General features: G+C 42.7%; 1 protein-coding gene across 4 annotated transcripts in view; it reads left to right on the top strand.

Moving 5' to 3' along the window:
• ERBB4 (erb-b2 receptor tyrosine kinase 4) overlaps positions 1-25,644 on the top strand; it is a 626,958-nt gene that overhangs the window by 329,729 nt on the left and 271,585 nt on the right. For all 4 annotated transcript variants that reach the window (XM_065069063.1, XM_065069064.1, XM_065069066.1 and 1 more), the window contains exon 3: positions 4,231-4,417. In XM_065069063.1, coding sequence (XP_064925135.1) covers positions 4,231-4,417 — 187 coding nt within the window. The remainder of the gene's footprint in view (positions 1-4,230; positions 4,418-25,644) is intronic.

The raw sequence follows: 25,644 nt of genomic DNA, 5'->3' as shown, positions 1-25,644 counted from the left end.
CCATTTTTCTGTTCACCCCAGCATGGCTGAGGGGAGCAGCGGCCGCCATGTTGTGGAGGCCCCTGAGGTGCAGCAGCCACCTGGGGCAGGGCAGCACAAGGAGTTTCAGGATGTACAGCCTTTGCTGAGTCTGTTGTCATTGAAGGGTAATGCATTTTTAGGTTTAAAAACAAAAAATTGACTGTGTCAGGAAAAGTAGAGGCTGGTAGGAAGCTGGTTTGTAGGCTGGCATGCCTGTTTTTGGGGTGCAGGACAGTGCTGGGCCTTAAGGACAGCACAAATACTCATCTCCCACCGGAACATGAAAGTAGATGAAGAGCTTTTCTCTGGTAAATATATCAGGCTTGGATCCTGTGGCTTGGCATGTTTTTAAAGCAGCTCATGATGCTTTAGATTTATAAAAGATAAATATTTTTTTTTTCTGTTTTTCTTCTCCCATTCCTTTTCCGGTCGAAGCATTCTCTTTGTTATTTCAGGATCTGACACCTAACAGGCCCAGCCAGGGGAGCAGACACCTTTGGCGCTTGAATCCTCAGAGGTGTCTCCTCATCTGCTTTTGAACAACCAGGCACCTGCTCAGGGACCTCAATGTCCCTTGGCGACAGGGAGCCAAGTTGTTCCAGCCCATTCGTTGTTCAAATCTACACACTTGTTCCTGCTGCTGTACCAGACAGCTTCGGGGAGCCAAAACGCATTTGCCGAAGTAGCTGGAGTGCTCCAGTAGCCTGAGTCTTTTGCTGCCTCACTCAGTTGCTTCTTCACATAACAGGTCATGTCTCAAGAGCTGGAAAGGTGACAAGGAAAGGCAAGAACACACTGGCCAGGAATTCCCAGTCACAATAACGCTGTAACGGGGGCAGGAGGGAGTCTTGTAAAGCCACAGTGGTTAGTGGGCAAGACTGGAGGTTGCCTGAGTTCATTTGGTTTTCCCCATTGGAAATTTGCAGCTTTAAGTCTACTGGCAATTAATCCGCCTCTTTCTATTCCAGTTGTAGGTTATAAAACAAAATGCAGTTGTTTGCATCCTTATCTCCCTTTTTTTTTTTCCTGAGGGATGGACTCATGAGAGATGTTTTTTTGCAAGGACCTCCATCTTTAGCAGGAGAATCAAACTAGGAGGTGGCACTCAGACTAGTAGTGCTGTGAGTCACTACACCTTCTTGGTGGAACACAGGTTAATGCTGAAGCATAAGCAGCTCAAACAGAGCGTTAGGATACAACAAACAGGGGTTATAACCAAGTTCAGGGTATAACTTGAACAGGAAGGTTTTCAGCCGTGTATGCAAAGGATGAGAAGTTCAAATCACACCTAACCTTGGCATGAGTTGCAGAGGGGATCAGGCTGGCTGATCCTGTCTGGTGTGAGGATTTGTGAGTCTGCATGGAAGCCAACAGGCTCCAAACTGGCAGGTGTCCATTTTCAGTAAGAATCATGTCAAAACTTGCAGTGACTGGCAAAGTGACAGTGTTGGCCGGGAGCGGCCAAAACCTGAGCTGCCTCCTGCACTCTCAGTATATTTTTTCAGGCTGGACCAGTCAGACAACACACTATTCTGCAAAACATGTTATTGCTCTGCCTTTTTCATTCAAATTCGAATTAAAAAAAAAAAAAGAAAAAAACAACAACAAACCCAAATTGATATAACAGGCCACTAGATTTGGTCAGTCAGAACATTGCTATGTTCTAGAAAATTAGAAACCCTTTGGTTATGTTCATAATTTTGTTTTGCAAATATTAACATGGCAGTTTCTCCAGCAAATAAATAGATGTTGCAATATGGTGGAAGCCATAGGACTGGAAAAGACCCTTGGTTTGTCAAAATACTTTCCGTAATTTGTCGTTACAGTCAGATAAACCAAACAAAGAAAGTACAGGGCTTCTGGGGTTGTTCACAGATACCAACAACAAAACTTTGTCCTTTTCTCTTTTTTCTTTTTTTTTTTTTTTTTAACTTTGGGTTGGAGATTTGCTGCTAGGGGTGTGTGTGCTTAACTTCAGTGCCATGCTGAATTAAGGCCCTTTCAGATGGACTTGCTGTTTGTCAGTATATAAGATATTGTCTAAAAATAGAAAATGTGGTTATAAGTGACAAGAATTGGCAGGGAGGACTTGTTTAGATGCAGTTTTGGAATTGCTTTTATTTTTTTTAAATTCAATTCCAAGTTAAACATCCCTTTAAATGAATTAGAGCAATTACAGTATCCCTAGAATATCAGTGGAGAAAAATGAAGCCATGAGTATGATTTTAGTATTTCCTGAATTCTGAAGAAAGGCTAAAAAAGCCAGTTTAAGGAAATTTTTGCATACAATGAAAACCATATTCCTGACCAAACTGGCTAAGATGAAATGTCTGAAAGCAAAGAGCTATGATGAAAGTGCTGGGAAGCTTCTGATTATAATGGAATCAGTGTCCCAGGGTATAATGCAGCTCTACATTTAATACTGAGCTACTGAACCGTACTTCTCAGCCCAGCTCAACTCACTGGGTTCTTGTCAAAGCCTGTAATGACACTGTGCTCTGTTTAGATGCCAAGCAAGTCTTGAAATAGCTCCAGAGCTTTTTCAGCAGCTTCAGCTGAGAACAGACATTTGACTTTAGGAGGACAGATCGTGCCTGGAGTTTGTGGCATACAAATACTTCTGTATGGATACTGCCACACTTGTTAATAATCTTATGAACTTTTATAAACTTAATTAAAAGGCTCTTGCACACTTACGTATGAAATCAAAGCAAAGCAAAAGCATGTCCTTTGGGTTGCAAATCAATGTTGCCATTCTTTATTAATGATACATACACAACAAATTTAATTTGATGCCTGCTATTGTTTGCCTGTTTGTTTGTATTATGATATTGACTGGAGTCCCCATCATGTTAGTTATAGTCTGTGCACGTTACTCTAAGCAGAATTTTTTTCCTTCTGTGTATTGTTTAAGGTATCGACTTTGCCAAAGGGAAGAAAAAAGTGCATGCAGCCACTTAAGCACACAAGTAGTTATATCAATTTCTGTCCATTAAATATACATACACACATAAATATACATGCACACAGTGGTTGCAGGCTGCTGCAGGCATGGAAGTAGGTGAGATTTGAAAACTGTATTTGAGAGACCCTTTTCAATGTAAATATTCTGTTTCTGGAAGCAGCTCTGGGCAGGAAGTTCCCTCAGCCTGTGTAGGGATGTTGGGGCTCTACGTGAGTGCTGAAATTACACTCTCTAAAGGCATTTACAGATTTCTAGGCCATTTATTTAAATTCCTTAGAATTAACATTGTTTTCTAAAAAAGCATACTTTAAGGTCTTTTTTTCTTTCTAAAAACATCTTAGTTCTGTTAATATTTTGGACTTCGAAAAATTGTTTCTAGTTATTGGGTTTTGCAGTGTTTCTTCTTTTACAACCCAGGCAGTCAGTTCCTGAATATGAGCAAGAGGGTTACTGAGTAGTTCACCCAAAGCAAACAAAGGTGTCAGCCAACCCAAAGGTGCAGCGGTCATTTTGCTAAAGGTTTTGATACCGGTTTTGATCAAAGCTCTAGGATATAGAGCATGTGTGGTTCCAGCACTTCCAAGTGAAACTTGAAGTTAAGTATTTCCAAGCATTCAGTGATTGATTTCATTTAGAAGTATAAAAGTAAGTGTAGTGATTGATTTTATTTAGAAGTATAAAAGTAAGTGTTAACACGTATGTGCTTTGTCTGTCTTTACCCTTCCAAACCTGCCTCTCGTTTCTGCCATCTGTTCTGGTTCGATGGTGAGCTCTTCTGGAGGTGACTCTCTCACACCATGTTGTGTCTCACCCTGGAAGATCCTGCACAGCAGAGAGTTATTTGCAGACAGACAGTTTTATCTGAACCATGGCATTGCCCCAGGGGTTCTGCTCGTGTCCTGCAGAGGCCTGGGATCTGCTCTCTGCTTTGGCTTGTGCAAAGTCATCCTTTCATGCGTCTTTAATACTTCACTGTGAATTTCTGTTCAATTTTAATAAAACTGATAAAAATGGCTACCTTTTTGTTTTCTACTTTTCAAACAAGTATCTCTAATAAACACAGTTGAGATAGGAATGTGCTTAAAATCAGTAAGTTGAAACAGAATTTGTTTTCTGAAGTGTTGTGTTGTTTTTTTTTTTCCTTGGGTACCAGCATCTCATCCTAAATCATCCACTGTATAAGAAATTCAGAACAATTAAAAATGGACTGTTTGTAATGTGTTTGTTTCATTGTTGTCTTTCAGTCTATCCGAGAAGTCACAGGCTATGTTTTGGTGGCTTTGAATCAATTTGAATATCTGCCATTGGAGAACCTGCGCATTGTTCGTGGGACCAAACTCTACGAAGAGCGATATGCTTTGGCAATATTTCTTAACTACAGAAAGGATGGTAACTTTGGACTCAGGGAACTTGGCTTGAAGAACTTGACGGGTAAGTGAAACTTGCATATGTGATGGATTAGTCACAAGAAAAAAAATGAGCTTGTTGAATATTTGCCCCAATGCCCTCGGTCACTTGCATTCTGCAAATAATGGAGGTACCATGAGAGACTGGCAGTTGTAGGTTGTTTGAGAGTTTTATCAGTATCTCATTCTTTTTTTGGTTAACATCTGTACTTTTCTCAGAACTGATCAAAGGCTGTGTATGGAAGTCATGCCAAGAGCCTATTTGAAACAAAAATAGTTGTTGAAAGAGTAGATGAACTTTTTTCTTAGTTTTGATATCATGAGCATGTTGTTTTCCTAGTGATCCTTGCTTATTGCATGTGTGCTGCTTCAGGTGCTGCGTATTTTCTACCATGTTAGTTTAGCATTAGCATCCTGCTGCTGCACTGGGGATGGGGGAAAGGAAGAGGGTGGGAAGAAGAGACTGTATCTTTGGTGTATTTAATTTTAGGACTCCCTGTTCTAAGCAAAAATAATGCTTGGTATATAGTGAAAAAAGTGTGTATTTTCTTGAGACACAAATGTAAGCCAAGTCCATGGGTTTGTGTTCATCTGTAAATTCAAGGCTGGATCATGATGTGGGGTAGATGAACATTTCATTTCTCCCAGCTGGGAATCTGCAGTCAGTGGTTTGAGAGATTAAAAGTTGGCTAAATATCACTGAACTGTAACTTAATAAAGTGCAGGCAGTGAAAAATTCTTTTTGGGGAGTTCACTGGAAGTATTTTATATATACCCGATTCCTCATCAGCTATGATCATTTCTATCCTAAGCTTTGGTGATTGTGAAATGGCTGTATTTCTGCTAGTGGCTAAACACTGACTGAAAATCACTGACCTGAGCTGAATGTGGAGTTCGAATGTGAGTACAGAGAGGTGGGAGCCCTCTGAACTATATTTAGGCACTCTTCACTGCTTTCTGTGTGTCGCAGTACTCAGAGCTGCACGCAAGCGCTTACAGCTCCCTATTGTTCAGGCCTTGCGGGGCTGTACAGCTAAACTTTCACATACAGGAGGGAAAAGGAAGCTTGAAATATTTTAGAAAATAAAACAGGTTCGGTTGACTTTTTCTGGTCATATTTTTAAATTTTTTTTTTTTTTTTTAACTGGGACAATCGTGCTGATATCAGAGTACTTCCCAAGGTCTCTAAATCCCTGCCATCTACTACTCTTCTCTCTATCACTGTCATAACTCAATCTACTCCTTCTGTTCCCCTATTTTTTCCCATCTTCCTAATTTAGGATGTTCATTGTGACTTTCTTTCGTCCACATAATACCAAGCCATAGCACCGGGTAATACTAGTAGTGTCTGATTCTTTGTCTACTTTTTCTTGTCTGTGGGTCTCAAAATGCTTTGTAAAAGACACTAAGCTGGGTGAAACTGAAACGGAGAGGTAGTGTGAGACCAAACCCAGAGGAAGACGGGAACCCTTTCCTTTTGAATCTCAGGTGGTGGTTCTGCCAGGAGGCGATGGTTGTACTTTCAGTACTTGTTTAGCTGTGGCTTTGCTGCTCGGTAAGGTAAAAAAACGTATCTTGTAGGCTATGGCTCAAGATTTTCCTCTTGAACCAGCTGCCTTGTGGCAACAGGCGGTTCCTCTGACTCCACAGATTCTCTCTGGAAGCTGCTTTTATGTGATAGGCACAGCACCAAAAGAAGTGGCATAAGAAATCCTGCCTTAGCTCAGCCTCTGAATCTTTCCTAACGTGAGATCACCACAGCCATTTCATCTGATTTAGGTGTTTACAAAGGCCTCCAATGGGATTATTTGGCTCAAAATGCATTGGAAGAAAAGTGTCCTAATAACACTAGCTTGTCTCCACTGACTACTTAAAATAGCTTCTGGGTGCTGAATGTGAGCCAGTGTGTGCTTCAAAATACTCTTAATATTTTCTAGATAGAGTGTGCCAGGGCCTCATGAGTCTCTTCAGCAGCTGTTCTTTGACTGTTTTGTATACTGGTTAAGATGCACCTGGCTGTTTTAACCTACAACCTGCTTCTTGTTGCAAATGCTTTCCTTGGAGCATATTAATTTATTTCCCTAATACATCCTTAGCATTAGTGGCTGCATAAACTAACAGGTGGATGTGGAAGTCAGTGATGTTGCAAGGCTGTCATAGATCACCTGTCTGAAGCTGTCTTGTGTTGACCAACTGCTCCATATTTACAGCAGTAAAAAACAGTGATTTGTTATTAAATTTAAGGTGAAGCAGCTCCTGTGAGCTTGCATCCTTCTAGTCCACTGCAGATCTCAAAAGATTGGCTTTCAATGGTGCATCTCTTCCACTTGAGTAAAATATAAACATAACTCTTGCCTTGCATGTGAAGAACTGTCTTCCAGGGCTTATGCATTGTTCAAAGAGGGTTTGGAAGTTCTGTTCTTATTTGTGTAGTGTTGGATGATGGGTTCCTGGGGGCATTTCTGCCCAATACTGCACGATACACAAATACAAACACTACTCCCTGTGTTAAATAAATAAAGAAGCTGCTCTCACATGCAGGTTATCCTCAGACTTAACCAGAGACAGGGTTTTGGCCTCCTGTGCAGTACCATTGCATTATTTTCAGTGTGTTGTTAACAGCTGTGGTTTTATTGCCAGATATGCCTGTCAAGTTTTCATATTTAAATATAACCTTAAATGCTTGAATTTCCTTGCTTGCACTATAAAAAAAATGACAGCATAAAGGCAGTAAGTTTTATCTCACACAGAAAACATGATCCAGTTCTCAGTCATGGAGTCTGTCAAAACATAAGGGAGTTTTGTGCAGTGCAGGCCAGGACTGTGTCCTAAAATTCATGTGATACTTGCAAAAAATCTTACCTATAATAATCCTTTGCTCACTTGTTATAAAAACTTCATCAATTGTTCCACAAAAGCATCAAAAACAGACATTGAATTAATGAAGTAGATTCTGTCATCTCAGCTAGACTCATCTCAGCTTGCAGATTCAGCTGCCAAGTAGCCTTAGAGTAGAAAGGAAGGTTTGACATACTGAACGTACTATTCAGCCTGAGATTAGCAGAATAGCTGATGCTGAGGCAGAAAATATGCCACTTTTTTCCTTTCATTGCCTATGAGCAAGTGCAAATCATTCCTGTCTTTCCCAGGTAGCCAGGCAGTCAACCTTAACTTATCCAATGAAAAGGCATAATCATTGTTCACACTTTGAGTACTCCAAATATAGAGAATACCTGATGGCTGTGTTTCATTGCAGCATTTATCTTCATGAGTGGGGAAAGAGGGATAACTCACAAGTGCCAAAACCACTTATGAAGTATCCCATATTTTCCTCTGAGGGAAGATGAATAAGAGAGAACTACAGCAAATGGTCCATCTTCGAGCAGTGATAACCTCATCTTCCTTATTGGCCTTGGGGAGAGAGGCTCCCCACATATCTGTGCAACCCTTGAATTCCTTTAATATATAAGGATTAAAAGGATTTAGCAGTGATTAGTTCAGTAACACAAAATGCAACAACATCTGTAGTTTCTTATTTGCTTGTCTTTCCGGAATGCAGATAAATGGTAAATTAAAATAACTGAAGTTCAAGTGACAATTGCATATTGTAGCTGAAAAGATTTGGTTAGTGGTAGCCAGAGGAAGGAGATATACTTTGATGGGCAGGAGAATCATAGGAAAAGGACTGTTTTCACTGTCTGTAGAAAGTGATCCATTTTAAATTTCTCCTTCTACAGATTTTTGTCATAGGTTTGATTTTTTAAAGTTTTGATTAAATTTGTTTTTATTTGTTCTGTAAAACAAAGTTCTGAAGTCCTGCGATCATTTCTTTAATATTTTCAACATTCTTTTTTCCCCTACAAGAAATAAAAACTGCTAGGGGGTGCTTGGGTAGGGGAATGGCATCTTTTATGAAAAAGATTGGTTTTCTACCAGTTGCTTGTGTTTTGGGGTTTTGTTTGTTTGGTGGTGGTTTTTTGTTTGTTTTTAACAAGGACTCCTCGCTTACTGTAATTATACTGCAGCTCATTCAGGGAACGGAAGGGAAGGGCATGGGAGGAGTCAGATTTTCTTTCAGCTTTGTTCACTGTGCATGTGACCTACAACTCTCTTGGAAATTTTGTTTGAATGCCTGCAAAGGGCCTGAGCTCCTTCAGCACTGTGTGACTTCACATTTTCGTGGCAGGGATTAAGGCCACCCCCTTTTTATTGCCCTGATCACAAAGTCCTCAGCCTATGTCATCAAGACCTTTCCTTGGACATCATGTAAGTCACTGCTGAGTTCACGATGTTTAGAGATGCGAATGCCTGTGTGCAACACCGGGCCTGAGCAGATGAGACTGGGCTGTGCCGATTGTGGCACCTTCCTTAATCACTGCGGCTTTGTACTAGTGAGGGGAGTGGGGAAGAAAGCAATATGTAACTTGCCTTAGGCTTCCTATGCAACAGGTGGGCAAGGCAGCACATCTCTAACCTCGGTGAGGTGTTGCTAGGATACATGGAGGAATGAGGAATTTGTTTAAAAAATCCCTTTGGGTACCCTGTGTGTGCAGAGCTGCTGCAGGAGTTCCCTGCCCTGTAGAAGAAAATGCAGGGGCTCTGTGACTACCCTGTCTTCTTTCCCTGTATCCTTAGAGCTGCACTGACCACAGAGGCATTCGTATCCCAGCACATCTTTGCTGACTGACTGGTGGGTAGGAGAAAAGGGAGGAAAACCTCGAGCATGGCTGTGCTTCCCTTGGGAAAGGAGGGCTCTTCTGTGAGGTGGCACAGACCTTGGGCATGGTGCAGGACCTGCCCTGGCTTCCTCTTGCTCACCCCGTGCCTGTGGAGAGAAGGGCCAAGACTTGGGGCTGCCCCTGTGCTCGTAAATGCAAGTGTGCCTGCTAGCGCATTGCTGTCTCCTCGCCCCCAGGACACTGTTAGACTGTTTCCTAGAAAAAAAAAAAAAAAAATGCCTTATTCCAACTACTGCTCTCCTCAGACATTGTAGGCGTGATTTGACAGCCAGGAACATCCAGAGACCAATCTCTGCTGGCAGTCGGTGCACAGCCACCCTGTGCTGAGCACGGATGCCATTACCAGTGCAGATCCAACCCTGCCAGTTGGCATCAGCACCTGGGAACACTTCCAGGCACTCCTGGGCTCACGGCTGCAGATGTGGCCCCGAGGAATCCCAGATATGGGACCTGCAGGCTGAGGAGCAACTGCCTTGAGCTAGAAGAAAATTGCTCACAGGTGGTATCAAGGCAAATAGGTGTATTGTATAGGGCCAGAAATAAAAACAGATTTTGAGCCCCATGAGATGAATACTTACGAGTTTATTATGATCAGTAACAAGAGTGGGACATTGTTTTTTAAATTTCAGTAAGGCTAGGATTTTGCACAGGCTTTGGATATGCTTTTGTCATGCTAAATGGCGTAACTAATGTCTGGGTTCTTTGCAACTTGTTGATCAACAATTTATGCTTAATTTCAAAGCACTTTACTGTTCTCAGTTCTGTCTCTAGTGTTAGAAATGCACAACCTTGTTTAGAATGATTATGACAAGAGATTAAACTAAAAGCTCATCATAATAATGATGTCTTGGTAAATGTTCTTAACTGGAAATTCAAAGCATCCCGCAGAAAGTTGTTTGCTGGTGTCCCCCTGCCCCCCAATATTTTCATGTGAGCTACAAAATGCATATAGTGGATTTCAAGTGGTCCAAACTAGTTTATTGACAGGAATACACAGAATGTTTGATGTAAGTCTCCAATGTCACGCGGCAGGATAAGTTCACATCATGCAACTTCTGTAAGAAAACAGGGCTTGAAATCATGGGGAGGAGAAACTAGGCTAAATCCTTAGCTGGTGTAAATTGTCTTATTTGCTTTGATTTCCTAATGAACTGAAATTTAAATTGCCCTTTACTTTCTTCAGTAGATAATTTAATTCATGCTTTAATTTATAAGTTGACTAGTGCCAAACTCCTACTTAAGCCCTTTTAGGGATGTTTTGCTGAGGGTGCTCTGTGAGGATTAATACCAGCTGATGATAACTGACTCAAGGCATGTCTGCACCATGTAGCAGGGCTCTGTACAGGGAGCCTTGAGCTAGCATTGAGCAGAGCTACCTTTAGAAATAGTGTTTATCACACCACTTGGGTCCTTTGCTTGGGCTAAATAACCCAGCAAGGTGGACATGGCAGATTGCTCCTGTGTAACTATGGTCTCTGCAAACAGGAACACATTTTTCTGGGCTTTCAGGGTCTTGATTGTATGGCTGCTGGGTAAAAAAGGAGAGTGGACTGGGAGGAAGGACTGGGGTCAAGAGCAGATGGACAAAATCCTTCCTAGCCCTGTGGTGTAACCTACGCCTCTGCCGCTTTCTGTGGTGAATCACCACTTCTACAACAGAGCCAATAATGCTTGCCTACTTTAATTAGGCTTGTTTTGAGAGTTTGGTATGAAAATGCTGCTCAGGGAGGATCTGGTGTGATGTGGAATTTAACACTGATAAATGTTAGTTTAAATGTCATTATAAAATATATCCAGATATGCTGCTATTGTCACCTGATAATGCCATGTAAAATAATAATACAATTTGTTCACTTTTTCTTGACAGTTTCTCCTTTCCACCTCTCTGCAATAGTTGTCTCTATGTGTGCATTTTTCAATTATGAAGTAAGAAATTCTCCATGTTCTGGAGGTGTGAAACACCCTTTAGCTTTTGAGAAATATGGGCAATCAAGATAAATCCAGTAATACTGAAGTCTTCTAGTAATGGAGTAGCTTTGCCTGACTTCAGTGACTCAAGAGCTTTAGCAGCACAGGGATTTCTCTGGCCACACGCTTCACAGGGAGTTAAACATCTGAACCAAGTAATCCCTCCATTTCAATCATGCGGGTCAGGAATGGGTGGCATTTCAAAACATCCAACTTTGGCAGACAGATCTGTGTTGAGCTACACTATAACTTAAGTAAAATGCAATAGGCATTGCAAGTGGGAAAGAAATAATGCTGTTTGTAGCAATAGCAGTGCTGAAAAAATATATCCCAGCTCCCTACCTGTTAGGAGAGGAAACAAAGAGCTGGGTTGTTCTCCACAGCCCAGGCCAAGGTCTGTTCTTGACTAGGTATTTTAGAGATTAAGATCCTTGTTACTCCAGTAGTACATCTTCTTCAGTTACCGTGAATGAAAGAAGCATTAATGTCAGTGGGGTTTTTTTCTCTCTCTTTTTCTTTTTTTATTTTACCTCTTTCTATCTAGAGTCTTCTGAATTCATTGATTTTCTTATTTTCTTGTGTGTGGATACAGCTGACAGGGAATTTGGTGCTTTTGTAAAATAGTATCTTGTGCTACATGGGGAATGAAACCTATCAGCACTCTCTAGCAAAAGGCAAATTACCGAGCAAGGTAATTTCAATAGCCGCGGGGCGGTGGGCTCTCTCCATCGCTCACGACCGGGATATGAGCTGCGAGCGGCTGGTGGGGCAGAGGGACCCGCCTCCAGCAGTGGGGGGTGCTGACGTCTAGGGCCCAAAATGGCATGAAACTCTGGGGATCAGGTGTCAAGTTTGGCTCCTTTACTTAAAGATCAGCAAAGCTCAGCAAAGACTTTTGTAGCTTCGCAGCCTATGTCTGCAAGGCAGCGTATGCTTACAGACCTGGATTTAAACCCAAACCCTAGAGTGAGCTTTTCTTGCCCAGCCTAGAGGAGTAAGGGCTTAGGACACCAGTCACTGCAAACACAAAAGTCCCACTGAGTTCAAAGAAGGGTGGATCAGACTCCTAGTTATACACAGTGGAAATAATCGGTGTTCTTAGGATATTTTCATGCCTGTTCATTTTCATGTCATTTGCAGCTGAGGGAAATTCCCTAGAAGCTCTCTGTGGAGGGACTGGAGAGGCAATGAACCAAAAAGTGTTTCATTCACTACATCTAGCTCCAAGGAAGCCTCTGCAGACAGAGGGGGCAGAGAAGCCCTGCCAAAGACTTGGCACAGAGGCGAGACTGTCACATAGCCTCCACTGCCTGCAGGCTGATAGAGGCAAGTGCTCCTACCTTCCACTCGGGCAGCTCCATCCCAGGCTGCTTGTTCCTTGCCTGCACACAAACCTGTTTCTTGCAGCATTGCAAGTCTCAGCCTGGCCAGCACTGGGACTAGTCTTGTCAAAACCAACACAGGGCGGTTTTAACTTGGATGGGTCTGCAGCAGCCTCGAGATGTGTGGCAGTGCATGGCCGAGAGTGAGCAGCAGTTCATGAAGAGTTTATCTGAAACTGAGTTTGATCACACAAGTTTTGTATGTTGGGATGTGAAAGGGAAATGCTGCTGTTATGAGGATGCATTGTGTTTTAGTCTGTGAAAGAAGTTCCAACAGATTGAACCTTTCTGCAGCTTGACAGGTCCTGCCTGCAGTTTCCAAGGTGAGGAAAACTCTTTTGTTAGCTTACCCACATTGAATACTGATTCTGAATTTGCACACAGGTAACAGCAGTTCCTGATGAGGAGCAAGGAATTTACCATCAGGAGCTTTCCTTATGTATCTATGAGAAGTAAAAGGGACTGACAATTACAGTTGTCTCCAGAGATACTTCCTGGCCTGGCTCATTTGCTGTCTCCGCCCTGCCCCATGAGAGTGGATGTGATGACAGAGATGACTGCAAGGGCAGCAGTTCAGGGTAGCTGAGTGTGCGGTGACCGTGAGTGTGCTTTGTAAACACTGAAAAACGCAGCCACCTGCCCTGCATCTCTGCAAAGCGCTGAGGCAAACACAGAGATGGGCAGGAAAAGGTAACCTTGAGGGGAACATAATAATAGAAATGCAGACCTGTACAAGAAGGGAAATCATCGTGTGAACAGAGGTAAGAAAGTGGGAAACATGCAAGTATGTGCCCCACAATCTAATGTTGAAGCAGAAGGATTCACCTTGAACTGTGACTGCATTACAGACGAAGGAGCAGACAGGCTGGAGTTCGTCTTGATACAGAACTGCTGGAGTTTTCTGGAACTCAGGACTCTCTGGTCAGTCCCACCTAGCTTCTCAAGAGCCACTTTCCATATAAAATGAACATTGATTGGTCTGAAGTGACAGTGAGAGGCTATCGGAGCAGGAGGCAGGTAATGCATGTGGACATAGAGCTGTTCGTGAGCTGTAGGAGCCTTTTGTGCATCACTAGGACCGTGCCTGCGGGCATGAAGGGGGGGAACAAAGGTATCAGATGAGGAGAACAGACTGGAGGCCTTTTTCTTTGATGTCTGGAAATCGCTCAAGGGGCTGTCTTCTCTGAAAGCCCTTTGCCTTCCTTTTTTTTTCTTTTTTTCTCCCCTCCCCATCTCATTGGTGAAACTTTCATAGATGTACTTTTATTTCTTTAAGGCTTAAAAGCGAGAGGGCATCCATCTGGCCAGCCATAATACATCACTGTGCTTATGCTGGAGTTTCCACAGGAGCTGCCTTCTGCTTCTGCCCATCAGAAGCAGCATAGCCACATGCTTTGGGTTTGAAACCCTGGGTACTCCCAACATGGGGGCACAGAAGAAGGGCAGCATCACAGACGACTCTGTCTACTGAGCTGGAGAGAGGAGATTGTGGTAGTGTCAGCTGGGCACAAGTTCAGATTGATGCTAAAGGCTGTGAAAACTTTGGGAGCTGGTTCCATCACAGTGAAGGGTCTGTAGAGTCAGTCGGCTTTGAAAATGGCTTTTGGGCACAGGTACCTGAGGGCAGGATGCAGAAGTTGGATTTTACATGGAGAGGTTCTAGATGTTCTTGCCAAGACTATTGCACATGTTGAGAGAAGCTCATCTGCTCCAGTGTCCTGTGTGCAGACTTCGGTTAGAGCTAGTAGCAGATTTTTTGAGCACTTTTTAAAAATAGAAAATTGTCTGATAGGTAAGTTTTCTGTGAGAAAGGAGTAGTTTAAACAACAAGGTGGAAGTGCTAAAATAGTTAGGTACCATCTTTCATTTAAAAATTAAAATGGATGGCTTATGATATTAAACAGCTTTTTATGTTTTGTTCTATAAATTAACTCATATTTTCAAACAATAACAACAACAAAAATTGTGTTAATTGAAAAATAATAACTGAATCTGGTTTAGACTGGATTTTCTTTTCCATCAGACTTCAGCTCACTGTAGTATCTGTTTTTGGCTTGTTTACCTGGTCTAGGAAATGAAACGGTTTCCAAAACTTTTAGAAGGTTCAAAAGTTGTTTTCTGCTCATATTTCATCACAGTATCAGTCATAAGATACTTCTTTTGTTGTAAGAGGGAGTCCAGTGCAGAACAGAGCAAGTTGTAAATGAATCAGGTGAGCTGCTGGTTTTGGTGCAGGTCTATCAAGATGGTTTGACATGAGCTACCTGCTTCTTGGCAGAGTCAGTAGTCTTTTTTTTCGGAGCTGCTTGCTGCTGTGTCTGAACTTAACCCAATATGCCAACTACAGACTGCTGTGAATGTCCATAGAGCTGGCAGCAAACATTTCTGAAGTTAAACCAGATACATAGCCCTGACTTCTGCATCCCTACTAATTCTTAAGTGATATGACTAATTCTGGGCTTCAAGTATGTCTCTCTCTGGTTCTGTAGTAGAGAATTGAATGCCAGGAGCACACTGTAGCTTGGAGTGGTTCCCTTGGTTTACTGTTGTTATAATTTATTTTATAAAAACATGCCAGTTCCTTTATTTTAAGCCAAAGCAATGCCAAGTAATTGCACCTGAACTAGTAGCAAACTTTGTGGCGAGCTTTAGGTCATGACTGAGTTCACTCCCTAGTTTGAGGGCTCACTCTGGATCCTACTGAAATTACTCTTTAGTAGATTTGTATGGGAAGCAAAGTGGATATATAGCCCAGGAGATGGGTTTCTCTTCTCTGGTGGAATCAACTGAGTTTCACTTCCATAAAATAATAATTATTATTATCTTTCCCTAATACCTGAATTCTTTACAAGTCTCAGCCAATTAAGATCCATTATCCTGAGCACAGTGTTGCAAACACCAATAAAAATGCCATACAGAAAAGGGGCAAACATTAATAATGACAAAAAAGTTGTATTACGGAAAAAGTTAAGGCAGAGGCAAGGAAGATAAAGTCAAAGCTCCCTGTCCCATATATGGCTGATGGGGAAGCTGGGGTATTCACAGCTTGCTGACCGTGTCCGAGGTTGTGTAAGAAAAGGCTGTGGAAGAAGCCCACAGAGTGATTGCCAATTTTCCTGCATGTTTGATCGATAGTTATGACCTACATTCTGGGAAAGTCAGACATTGACCAGCATGGGCAGGATGTCTGGAGACTGGCATGTCATAGTGTTGGTGCTCTCAGTCATCCTCACTAGGACTGAGCAGGAATTGTGTTTTGTTTGGAGATGGTGATTCTATGCTCCCTATTTTTTTTTCTCAAGAAGTAAGCACACTGCGGGCTCTTTTTACAGACCAAAGTGCTGTTTCTTTATTTCTTTAACAGGAGATGTATGCTACCCTTCAGTTAGAAGGCAAAGCCCTGCCACTGCTCACAGACACAGGCAAATGCAGCCAGGCAGCTTGGGCTCGTGCTGACGGCTCATGCCATCAGTGCGGCTCTCTGAGCCCCAGCTCGGGGCTGTGTGGGGGAAGCAGCAAAGTTATTACAGTATCACAGTATGTTTGGGATTGGAAGGGACCTCAAAAGATCATCTAGTCCAATCCCCCTGCTGGAGCAGGAATACCTAGGTGAGGTCGCACAGGAACATGTCCAGGCGGGTTTTGAATGTCTCCAGAGAAGGAGACTCCACAACCTCCCTGGGCAGCCTGTTCCAGTGTCTGTCCCCCTTACTGAGAAGAAGTTTTTTCTCAAATTTAAGCGGAACCTCTTGTGTTCCAGCTTGATCCCATTACCCCTTGTCCTATCATTGTTTGCCACCGAGAAGAGCCTGGCTCCATCCTCATGGCACTCACCCTTTATATATTTATAAACATTAATGAGGTCCCCCCTTAGTCTCCTCTTCTCCAAACTAAAGAGACCCAGCTCCCTCAGCCTTTCTTCATAAGGGGGGTGCTCCACTCCCTTAATCATCTTCATTGCCCTGCGCTGGACCCTCTCCAGCAGTTCCCTGTCCTTCTTGAACTGAGGGGCCCAGAACTGGACACAATATTCCAGATGTGGTCTCACCAGGGCGGAGTAGAGGGGAAGGAGGACCTCTCTCGATCTACTAGCCACCCCCCTTCTAATACACCCCAGGATGCCATTGGCCTTCCTGGCCGCAAGGGCACAGTGCTGGCTCATGGTCATCCTGTTGTCCACCAGGACCCCCAGGTCCCTTTCCCCTACACTGCTCTCTAATATGTAATTTCCCAACCTATACTGGAACCTGGGGTTGTTCCTGCCCAGATGCAGGACTCTACACTTTCCCTTGTTAAATTTCATTAGGTTATTCCTAATAAATTCTTAAGGTGGTTGAAATTGGAAAGGATTATTTGTTTTTTTAAACACTCCAAGTACAAGATGAACTGGGCAGATCAGGACTTGAGTCTCTTTTTTCCTTTGCCTACATAGGGTGCGTAGGAATTCCGAAATGATGTTGTGACTACATGGTTGTTGTTTTCTTTGCTCATGTTGGGTTAACTATTACTTGTGGCAGCTGCGCTTCTGGCGGTCACACTTAAGTGCTGATACAGGCCAGTTCAGGAGCGTGTTGTAGTGCTGCTGTCAGGTGAAGGTGACTGTCATTCAGCAATGGCTCCACTCAGAAGCTCTTCTGCTTTAGGGACTGCTGATCTTTAAGTGGGATTTGATGTCTTAAACGGAGGCACCGAGCTAAAATACTCATAGTGTAAGGCTGCAAGGGCAGCATCCTTCTTGGTGTGTGTCAGAAGAGCTGAGCAGGATATTTTAATGGCTGTAACTGCATAATGGCTTAATCCCATGGGCTGTGCAGTTAGCCCTGCATGAGCTCAGTAAATCTCACTACAGCCCCCATTTCATCCAGGAGCAAGACTTCTGGATCTTCAGAGCTGAGTGGTTTTGATTTAATATTCAGAGGCATTCAGCTTCCCAAATAAAGATAATAGTTTTACTAATTGAGAGGTTTATTAATATCTTAATATGGCTGTAGTTTTAGCCTTTTATTCCTCCCTTTCTAAAAAAAATTGAAGTTTGGAAAAGTAATCAAAGCTCTGCTGAGCAAATTCAACTATACTTGATGGGTTGAATGAGCTGTGACCTCTGCTGACCTCATTCTGCTCCATTTCCCCTTCAGGCTGGTAGCAGTGGCTGGAAGTAAACATGAATTTGTTAATTTAGCCTCTGGTATAAATAGAAAAAACATATCATTGTAATCACTATTTTGTCAGTGGGCCTATCCAACCTTACTGCTTGGCTTCTGACGAAGAAGTGGCAGTGCTGCCTGTGTGCGTCTCTCCTCGGAGGACTGTCCACCCCACAGTATTTGGAGGGGGGAGGTCATTGCTTGCTTGTCACAGCAGGAGGGCCAAATAGGGCATGGCCTTCCTGGGCATATATCCTTCAACAGCCTCTTCTGCTAACTCTTTGTTCTTGCATCCTTCTCTGGAGATAGCTGCCCTCCATCTTATTTTTCTTTGGGTTTTTCTGGGAAGAGATAAAGTTTGCCTGTATCGAGACAGGTTGTGATAGGTGACCTTCCTGTACCAGTCCTAGAAAAGAAAACATGGGGCATGGAAATAATGTCCTGGCATTGAGGAAAGGAGGGTTGAAAGGGACTACCTTCAGCCTGGTTGAGTTCAGAGAAGCATTATGGTATATGTAGCCCTTTACAGCCTTCTCAATGGCCAGACATGGATTTTTTGGGGGGAGGAGGGAGCTGGGCAAATGGAGCTGCAGCTTTCTTCTTGATTTCCAAGCACTGGGGTGGTGAGTTTGTGTGCTACAGGGCACACAAACAGCTGCGTGGCTGTGGGGGCTCTTCTGGTTGGGGTTGTGTCTCCTGGCGAGCACCAGGTTACAATGAGGTGGGTGGGTTGTTTGCTCATGCCTTACAGGGCCATTTCAAAATTCTGTTGTTCCTGTCTGTTGTTGGGATCCAAACCAAGTCAAGATCTTTCCATGAGCACCATGAGAAAGCTGCCTTGTTCCTTCTGAGTCGGCATGGCATAGCCTCAGAAGATGGAAGCTGTGCTGTTAGCAGCATCTCAGAGGCTACTGGAGGAGACTTCTGGCTCTCTCCTGGTATATTAGCATGTGACTGGTGATTATGCGCTTTGGCATTGCATAGTGGTGGTTTCACTGGCCCAGCAATGGGACATTTATGATACGAGGTTCTTACAGCTGGTTTCACATCCATCTTCTGTGTGATCTGATGGAGAGACTCAGGGTAACCTGTGTGGATATACAAGGGTTGCTTTCCTCTGCCCTTTCTTATATGGGCAATTAGTGTCATCATCTAGGGTTTAAAGATAGCTCACAAAGAAAACTTAGTTGGTTTTAACTAGAATTGCTCGTTAACACAACTTGTTAAATTGAAACAAACCCCACACAAGTGTTCTTTTAAATCCATTTACAAGTGTCTTGTATTGATTTAGCCTGCTTCAGTAACACAGATGAGCTAAACTGATGTCTGTGCACTAACTTAAGTGCATTCACTTGGGATTTCATACTTACTGATCTGACTTGATTTCAAAACTGATTTTAGTTAAACCAATGCAAGCCTTGTGTGAAGAATAGGCCTTTCTTATCTGTCGCTACTGCTTTGATCAAGAGCAGTGTGGCAATTTAGGGGAAAAGTAAATGCAGCTGAAGGGGAAAGGTGACTCTCACCCTGCTGACTGTAATGCTGGGGTGCTCTACTAACTTTGTCCCTAATTTTCTCCCTGAAGTGATACTAGCATTGCCCAAATACCATAGTAGCAGCCTCCCTTCTGCAAGGCTGTGTTTGAAAAAGACTGTTTATTTAACACTTTTACTCCCAGGTGCACCATTACCTAATATCTGGAGAAAGGAAGAGGATCAAAAGGCTTACAGACCTTCTTCTCTATTGTCCTGCCTAATGCTCCTCAAGCCAAACAAGAACAGTTAAGGGCCCTTAAGCAAAGGTTTCTTTTGCTCTTCAGACAGTGTCTTTCAGCTCTGGCTGAGCTTGCTGTCTCTTAGTGCTATATAACAGAGTTTCTTCAACCATCAAGCCAACACACTCTTTTTATCTCAGCAACCAAGATCTAATCTTAAGTGCCCAAACTAACAGTTGTGACCAACTCTCTGCTCTGCTGACAGTGTGGAAAGGAATTGAAACCTAACCCATCACCTTCCTGAGCTGGCCACTGGGCCTGCAGCGTGGGCCACAGTTTCCCTTCAATCCTCTATGAAGATAGGATATGGAAGGTGATTACAGGTGTGTGAGTTACGCAGGTTCCTTAGTCACTTGTCCATAAATTACCACTCAACAGTTGAGCTGTGATAACTGGTGATGTACATGCTCTTCATGCTCCAAATGACTTACAGGAATGTGTTTTACCTTATTTTTGCTTAGGATTACCAGACCTATTAACAAGGTTTAGATGGTGGGATAGTGTTAAATGGCAACACCCCAGTCTCCCAAAACTACTGTGAATAAACACTGAACTTTCTCTTACATGTTGAGGAAAGTGTTACTGCATAGGCCTTTCTAAAGTAAGGGCTGTGTTCATGTTTTAAGTAATGAGTTTGTAAGTAAATGCAAACTTTTGTAAATTTTAATCTATAGACCTGAGCTACATTTTTATAGAACACAAGGGTCATCAGCTTACAGATGACTTGTCTTTAAGTAGCACTTCCCAGTCATGAATCAGAAACCCATAGAAGAAGAGTAAAAAAAATAGCCCCTGCCTTAAATATTATGGTGTGATTAAGAAAGGAGACCAGCAGTGGATCCAGAGAGGTGGATAAAGCAAACATGGGGAGACAGAGCAGCTTCTTGGGGGGATCATCAGTTCTACACATCACATAGCAGCGAAGTTTCACTTCTATACGAGGGCAAAGAAGGTTTGAGGGAAGGGTTTGAAAGAGGTCAATGAGATAACTTGCTAGATGTCCACATCTTTGAGATACAGTACAGAGAAAGAACAAAAGATGTTTGAAAACGTATCTTGTGTTTGATGAAAGGTAGCGTGATAAGCTTATTGAAGATGGGAGAAGACATAAATAGTGTATGAGATAATGATAGGCTCTGGAAGATCCTGAAAGTGAATAAAATTTGCTTTTTTTTGATGTGATGAGGAGGCACGAAATGCAGGGGAGATTAAAAAAAAAAAGGCATGTTTAGAGTGGTGAGCTAGAGAAGTAGTCACGCAGTGGAATTTGGAAGAAAATGAGGTGAGATGCTGTTGTCAAGACATGAGAAGAGCCTGGACAGGAGCTCTAGATTCAATGATAGACAAAAAAGGCCATGTTAGAAAGAGAGAACAGAGGTAGTGTCAGCTGTGTCTCACTGATTGAGAGCCTGGAGAAGAGGTGACAGGAGAAGGGGCCCCAAATCGCTTGGGCAGTCAGCAGCACAGGCCACAGGGGCTTGGGCTGAGCATGAGGAGAGAGCCCTCACAGGAGAGGAGGTGCAGAGTTTGTTCTCTGTGACAAACATTTGTGGAGTATCTAGCCTGGCACTTAGAAAGGTGCTGTCTAGCTCCAATCCGCGATCACCGTCTCCAGGTGTATCACAACATGCTAAGTACCTCCCGGGAGGTTTTGTGAGGAACTCTGGACGCCGAGCAGTTGGGGAGGATTGTCCAGCCTCACCTGCTATCAGAGCCTGTGCTTTCTTATGTCAACAGTCATACTCACAGCTGTCACCAGGAAACAAATACTGGCTTTTGCAGCACAGACCCATTTCTGATGGGAAACACGTATCCCAGAAGGGAGAGTTTCAATAAATGTACAAGGAAGCTGCAGTGGTTGAAGTTTATGTTGTGTTTTTCTTGTTATCACACTTCGTGTATTATCTAAAGAGATCTCTGAGTGAGGTGGTAAAACAGGGCTTTTTTTAATTATACATCAGCCAGCAAACTGATAAGGCAAACAAAGCAGGCAACCAAATAACACAGGCAGGAGCCACTTCACAGTAATAATGTAGCAAGACCAATAGGGGAGTAATTCACAGCTCCCTAAGAAATTTTCGCAGTTCAGAGGGGGTGAAATAACAAGCAGCTATTGACTGTTTTCCTTTCATTTTTTTCCACCTGTCTGTGATGTGATTGGGAAGTATATTACCCAGATCCTTGCGAGAGGTTTTTACACTGTCTTAAAAGCCCTGCTCTACAAGAAACGATCCTAATGGAAACTGAGATGCAGGTATGAAAAGCATACAGGGAATGGAAGAAGAGTGGCAACTAATTTAAATATAGTTTAAATCCTTTACGACTGCTGTTACTTGTAGATGTACAGGAACAGCTCTGGCATTTCCCTGGCCCCTTTGGGCACCGCAGAGTGGGATGCACGGGCAGCTGCCCTGCCCAGCACCAAGGGAGTTGGTTCCCTTTGGGGTTGTGCACCTTCCACCAGCACCAAGGCAGGGAGTGAGAGGGAAGGTTGGTGTGAGCTGGTTGGGTGCGTTCAGCACAACAGCCAAGTGTTAGTCCAGCACCACACAGGTTTCGTCCAAACTGAGGTTTACAAGTACGTCTGGTTGACAAAGGTATTTGCTAACACAGGGAACATCTAGTGTGCACAGCACAGGTGCTGCCTCACAAAGCACCAGCCCAGGTAAAAGGTGAGAATTGCAACCTCAGTGTGTGAAGAATTTAGTAATTCTGTGGCCAGATGGTGCAAGGTGGTTGTGCACAAGTGCTGAAGCGCATGTCTGCACCGTGGAAGCCAGGGATTGGAACCCCAGCGAGCCGCCTGGCTCAGCTGCTCTTGGCAGTGGAGCAAGGGAACCCAGCACAGGCCACAAAGGCTTCCAGAGGTACTAAGTAACCATTTGGGCTGCAGGCCAAAAATGATCTGCATGCTACCCAAGTCACACTGTTCACAGTATGAGATCTAAGTGGTCTGAAGCCAGCCCAGAACATCTACTTGAGATACCATGATTGCAATACAGACATAACCTTTAAACAAGAAAAGGCATTTTGAAATCCTAATCTGCTTCAAAGCACTTTGCATTTGATCCGCAGTCCAAACTGGAGGAGAAAATAAAGCTCTCACGAGCTTGTCTGTGGTGCTTTCAGCTTCACGGTGAATGAACTTGAGGAATTGGCCCACAGTTAAATTTCTTCATCTTCAGTTTTAGCATCTTCCTTCAGAAAGGAACACTTACATGCTAGAGAGATTTAGCAGAGGTATTCATTGGAAATAGACTAAGGCCTGGAATATGTTTTCAAATACTGAATAAGCACCCTGACTGGGTTGTGTATGTGTGAAGGCACATGTTGCTGCTTGTTTTTATAACAGACCAAAGGGGACTGACTGCAAGACAAAGCTATCTCAGTCTAGAATTTGCATGGCTAAGCTGTGCTATTTGTCTTGTATAACTTCATGCCATTTGCAAGACTAAAGGTCATTCCTATGTCTCTGTCTCTGAAAAGCTAAAAATTTATTAATGTATAAAAAAAGACTGGCAGCATTCAGTTGTTAGCATTTTTGGAGTTTGGCTTGATCCTGTTAAGAGTTAGAGAGGTTTGGAGAAACAAATTCCACTTCTCCATATCTGTTCCAAACACAGATAGAAACAGATTTAATCAGTGTTTGCAAGAGGATGGGAAGAAGAAAGTTTCCTGGTTCTCTACATGTGTCCATCTATCTATCCTTCCAGTTTACCACTTTTCTTTTACTTTTTTGCTAATGTGGCAATATTTTAAGTATAATTTTCAAAAGCCAAAGACCTAAAATAATAAATCCTGTTTTCAAAAAGTGGGAAGGGCCAGATATTTAAAAGTAGAGAAGCATCTAACTCAAATTAGTAAGACTTAGCCATCTAAATACCTTTTAAAATGGTACGCCATCTAGGAACACAAGTCCAGTTTGGAAAGGGTGGGACACGCAATCCTGAAGTCTCAGGTTCCTGTGCTATTCTGAAAAAGAGACTGAACATCTTAAATTACATAGACAGGTTTGAAAAAGTCAATTTGAGGATTCTTCTTAAAACCTTAGGTGCTCAAGATTTATTATGACCTGAGTATTTCAGCTTCCATTTAAAAATAAAGAAATCAGTTTCCAGCTGTTGCAAATGTGGAACAAAAGTGAAAAATATGAATCCTGAATTCTCAGAAGCTAGAATGCACATACAAAAAATAACATTGATTATTTTTAACACCTCAGGATTTTTTAGTTATGACTTCTCAGGGGGTGACTGAGATCCTGGAATGCTGGGGGCTGGTTATCCCACATTTGTAAAAATAGCACATGTCTAGCAAAGGCAAAAAAACTGAAAGACTTTCCATGCCACCTTTTATTGTGTGCTTGCAGGGTGGTATAATGTAACATACTTTTTGCTTTACTTTTAGAAGGTCCAGGTACTTATTAGGAATTGCACAAGTCATTTCTGTTTCTGTGAATATGTCGTAGATGATAAAACTTTCTGTTGGCCACTTTCCAGTCAGCGCTATCTGTCTGTTACAGGCCACATGTAGGAATGGAGTCATAAACAACTTCTTACTTTGGCAAAACCAGAACACTAATCACTTTTGTATTAGCTCCAATAAATCCTGAAAAAGTACATGTTGTGGATTAAAAAGATAATAATGTGCTAATCCTTTCTGTGGTCACTGACCATTTTAAGCTGTTCCATCTCTCATGACTGAAGGATAAATCCTCTGGCTCGTGATGAAACGCTAGATAGCAAATTATGTATGCACATCAAACACTGGGCTTGTTATCAACAAGTGCATTTTTCTCATTATTGCAGGTAATTTTTGATCCACTTCCAGTCTGAGATCTCGCTTTTCCCCCACCCCAGTCCCTGGTCTTCTGGCACCAGGGCTCCCTCATGGCACGCTGGTGGAGAGATGGGTCTTACAGAAAGACCTTTCTCAGTGCCTGGCTGGTGATGGGGGTTCAAAGAACTTTCTGGCAGAAACTCTCCTGTATGGGAAAAAAATATGTGAAATTCCTACAGGGGCAAAGAAACTGATAGACTTGAAGCGATAATACTGAGGTCACTCAGTTTACGAAGAAGTGGTTAAAAAGTGAACAACAGAGTGTTATGGCCATACTCTGACACCCATTGAAGTCAAGGGAGAGGTTCTCCAGATTTCTATGGGCCTTGCTGGGGTGGGCTGTCTCTTCTGGGAATGGAGTTGCCCTGCAGCAGAGCCAGAAGAGGGGGAGACAGGGTAGCAATACATCTGAAGATGTGGAGGTGATGCAAATAGTTTTCAAACTGTCTCCCTCCTTTTCAAAAAAATGAAATAAATCAAAGCTTGAAAGCACTTCTGAATTTAGGAAATTCAGTAGCTGGTTGTAGAAGTTTCAGTTGCATGTGCCAAGCTGAGATATGAAGGTGGAAACATTCTTCAGATCAGTTTCTGCTACTGATCTCCAATAAATATTTTTAATGGGTGTATCAAACAAAGCTACAGCAAGTGCCAGCGTGGTCTGTAAGCCATTACTTGCAAGATTGTTCACATTATACAGCAGTCATCACACTTCTGATTTTTCATATTTGGCACTGGAAGTGGTGTTTTTCCTTTGAAGAGTGAATATTGTTCTTCGCACAGAAACACAGGAACTGCATAGTGCGTAGAACAAGCAGTTGATCAAAGATTAGAATAGTAATGAATGTTTTAAAGTGGAATGTACTTGGATAATTGATTAATTGGTGCAGTCTAAGCTACTTGCAGAGCATTACATTCATCCTCCATTAAATCAATCTCTGTCTCCTCTCCAAGCCTGGTGACTGAGAGCTGAAAGGTAAGAACAAAATATTGAAGTCATCCAGATTGCTTCTACTGGAACAGGGGGAGCTGGTCAGTGCCCAGGAGCCCATTTGCAGCCTGTTGCTTGTGCTGGATCTCACGCTTACGTTCCAGCAGTAAACTGTAATTAGTCGTGCTCTTATCTTCCCATAGCCCACTTCTGCATTTCTCCCACCTTGTTGCTGCCTTCTTAAAAACAAAACTGTGATCTCATGCAGAAAGAAATGTCACAATGACATTTTAATTAATGTGTTCATCCAAGGAAATATAGGATTGCTGTGAGAAATTGCAGCCTGGGATGGGAACCATACATTCCTTAGCAACACAAGAATGCTAGAAAGGACTCCCTTAATACAATTAAAAATCATGTAGCAACTGAAAGCCACGGACTCATTACTCTGGGGTAACACCAGAGCAACAGGCTCTGTAAA

Source organism: Columba livia, chromosome 7, assembly GCF_036013475.1.
Source record: "Columba livia isolate bColLiv1 breed racing homer chromosome 7, bColLiv1.pat.W.v2, whole genome shotgun sequence".
NCBI classification, from domain to species: Eukaryota; Metazoa; Chordata; class Aves; order Columbiformes; family Columbidae; genus Columba; species Columba livia.
This window is presented reverse-complemented; position numbering and strand designations above follow the sequence as displayed.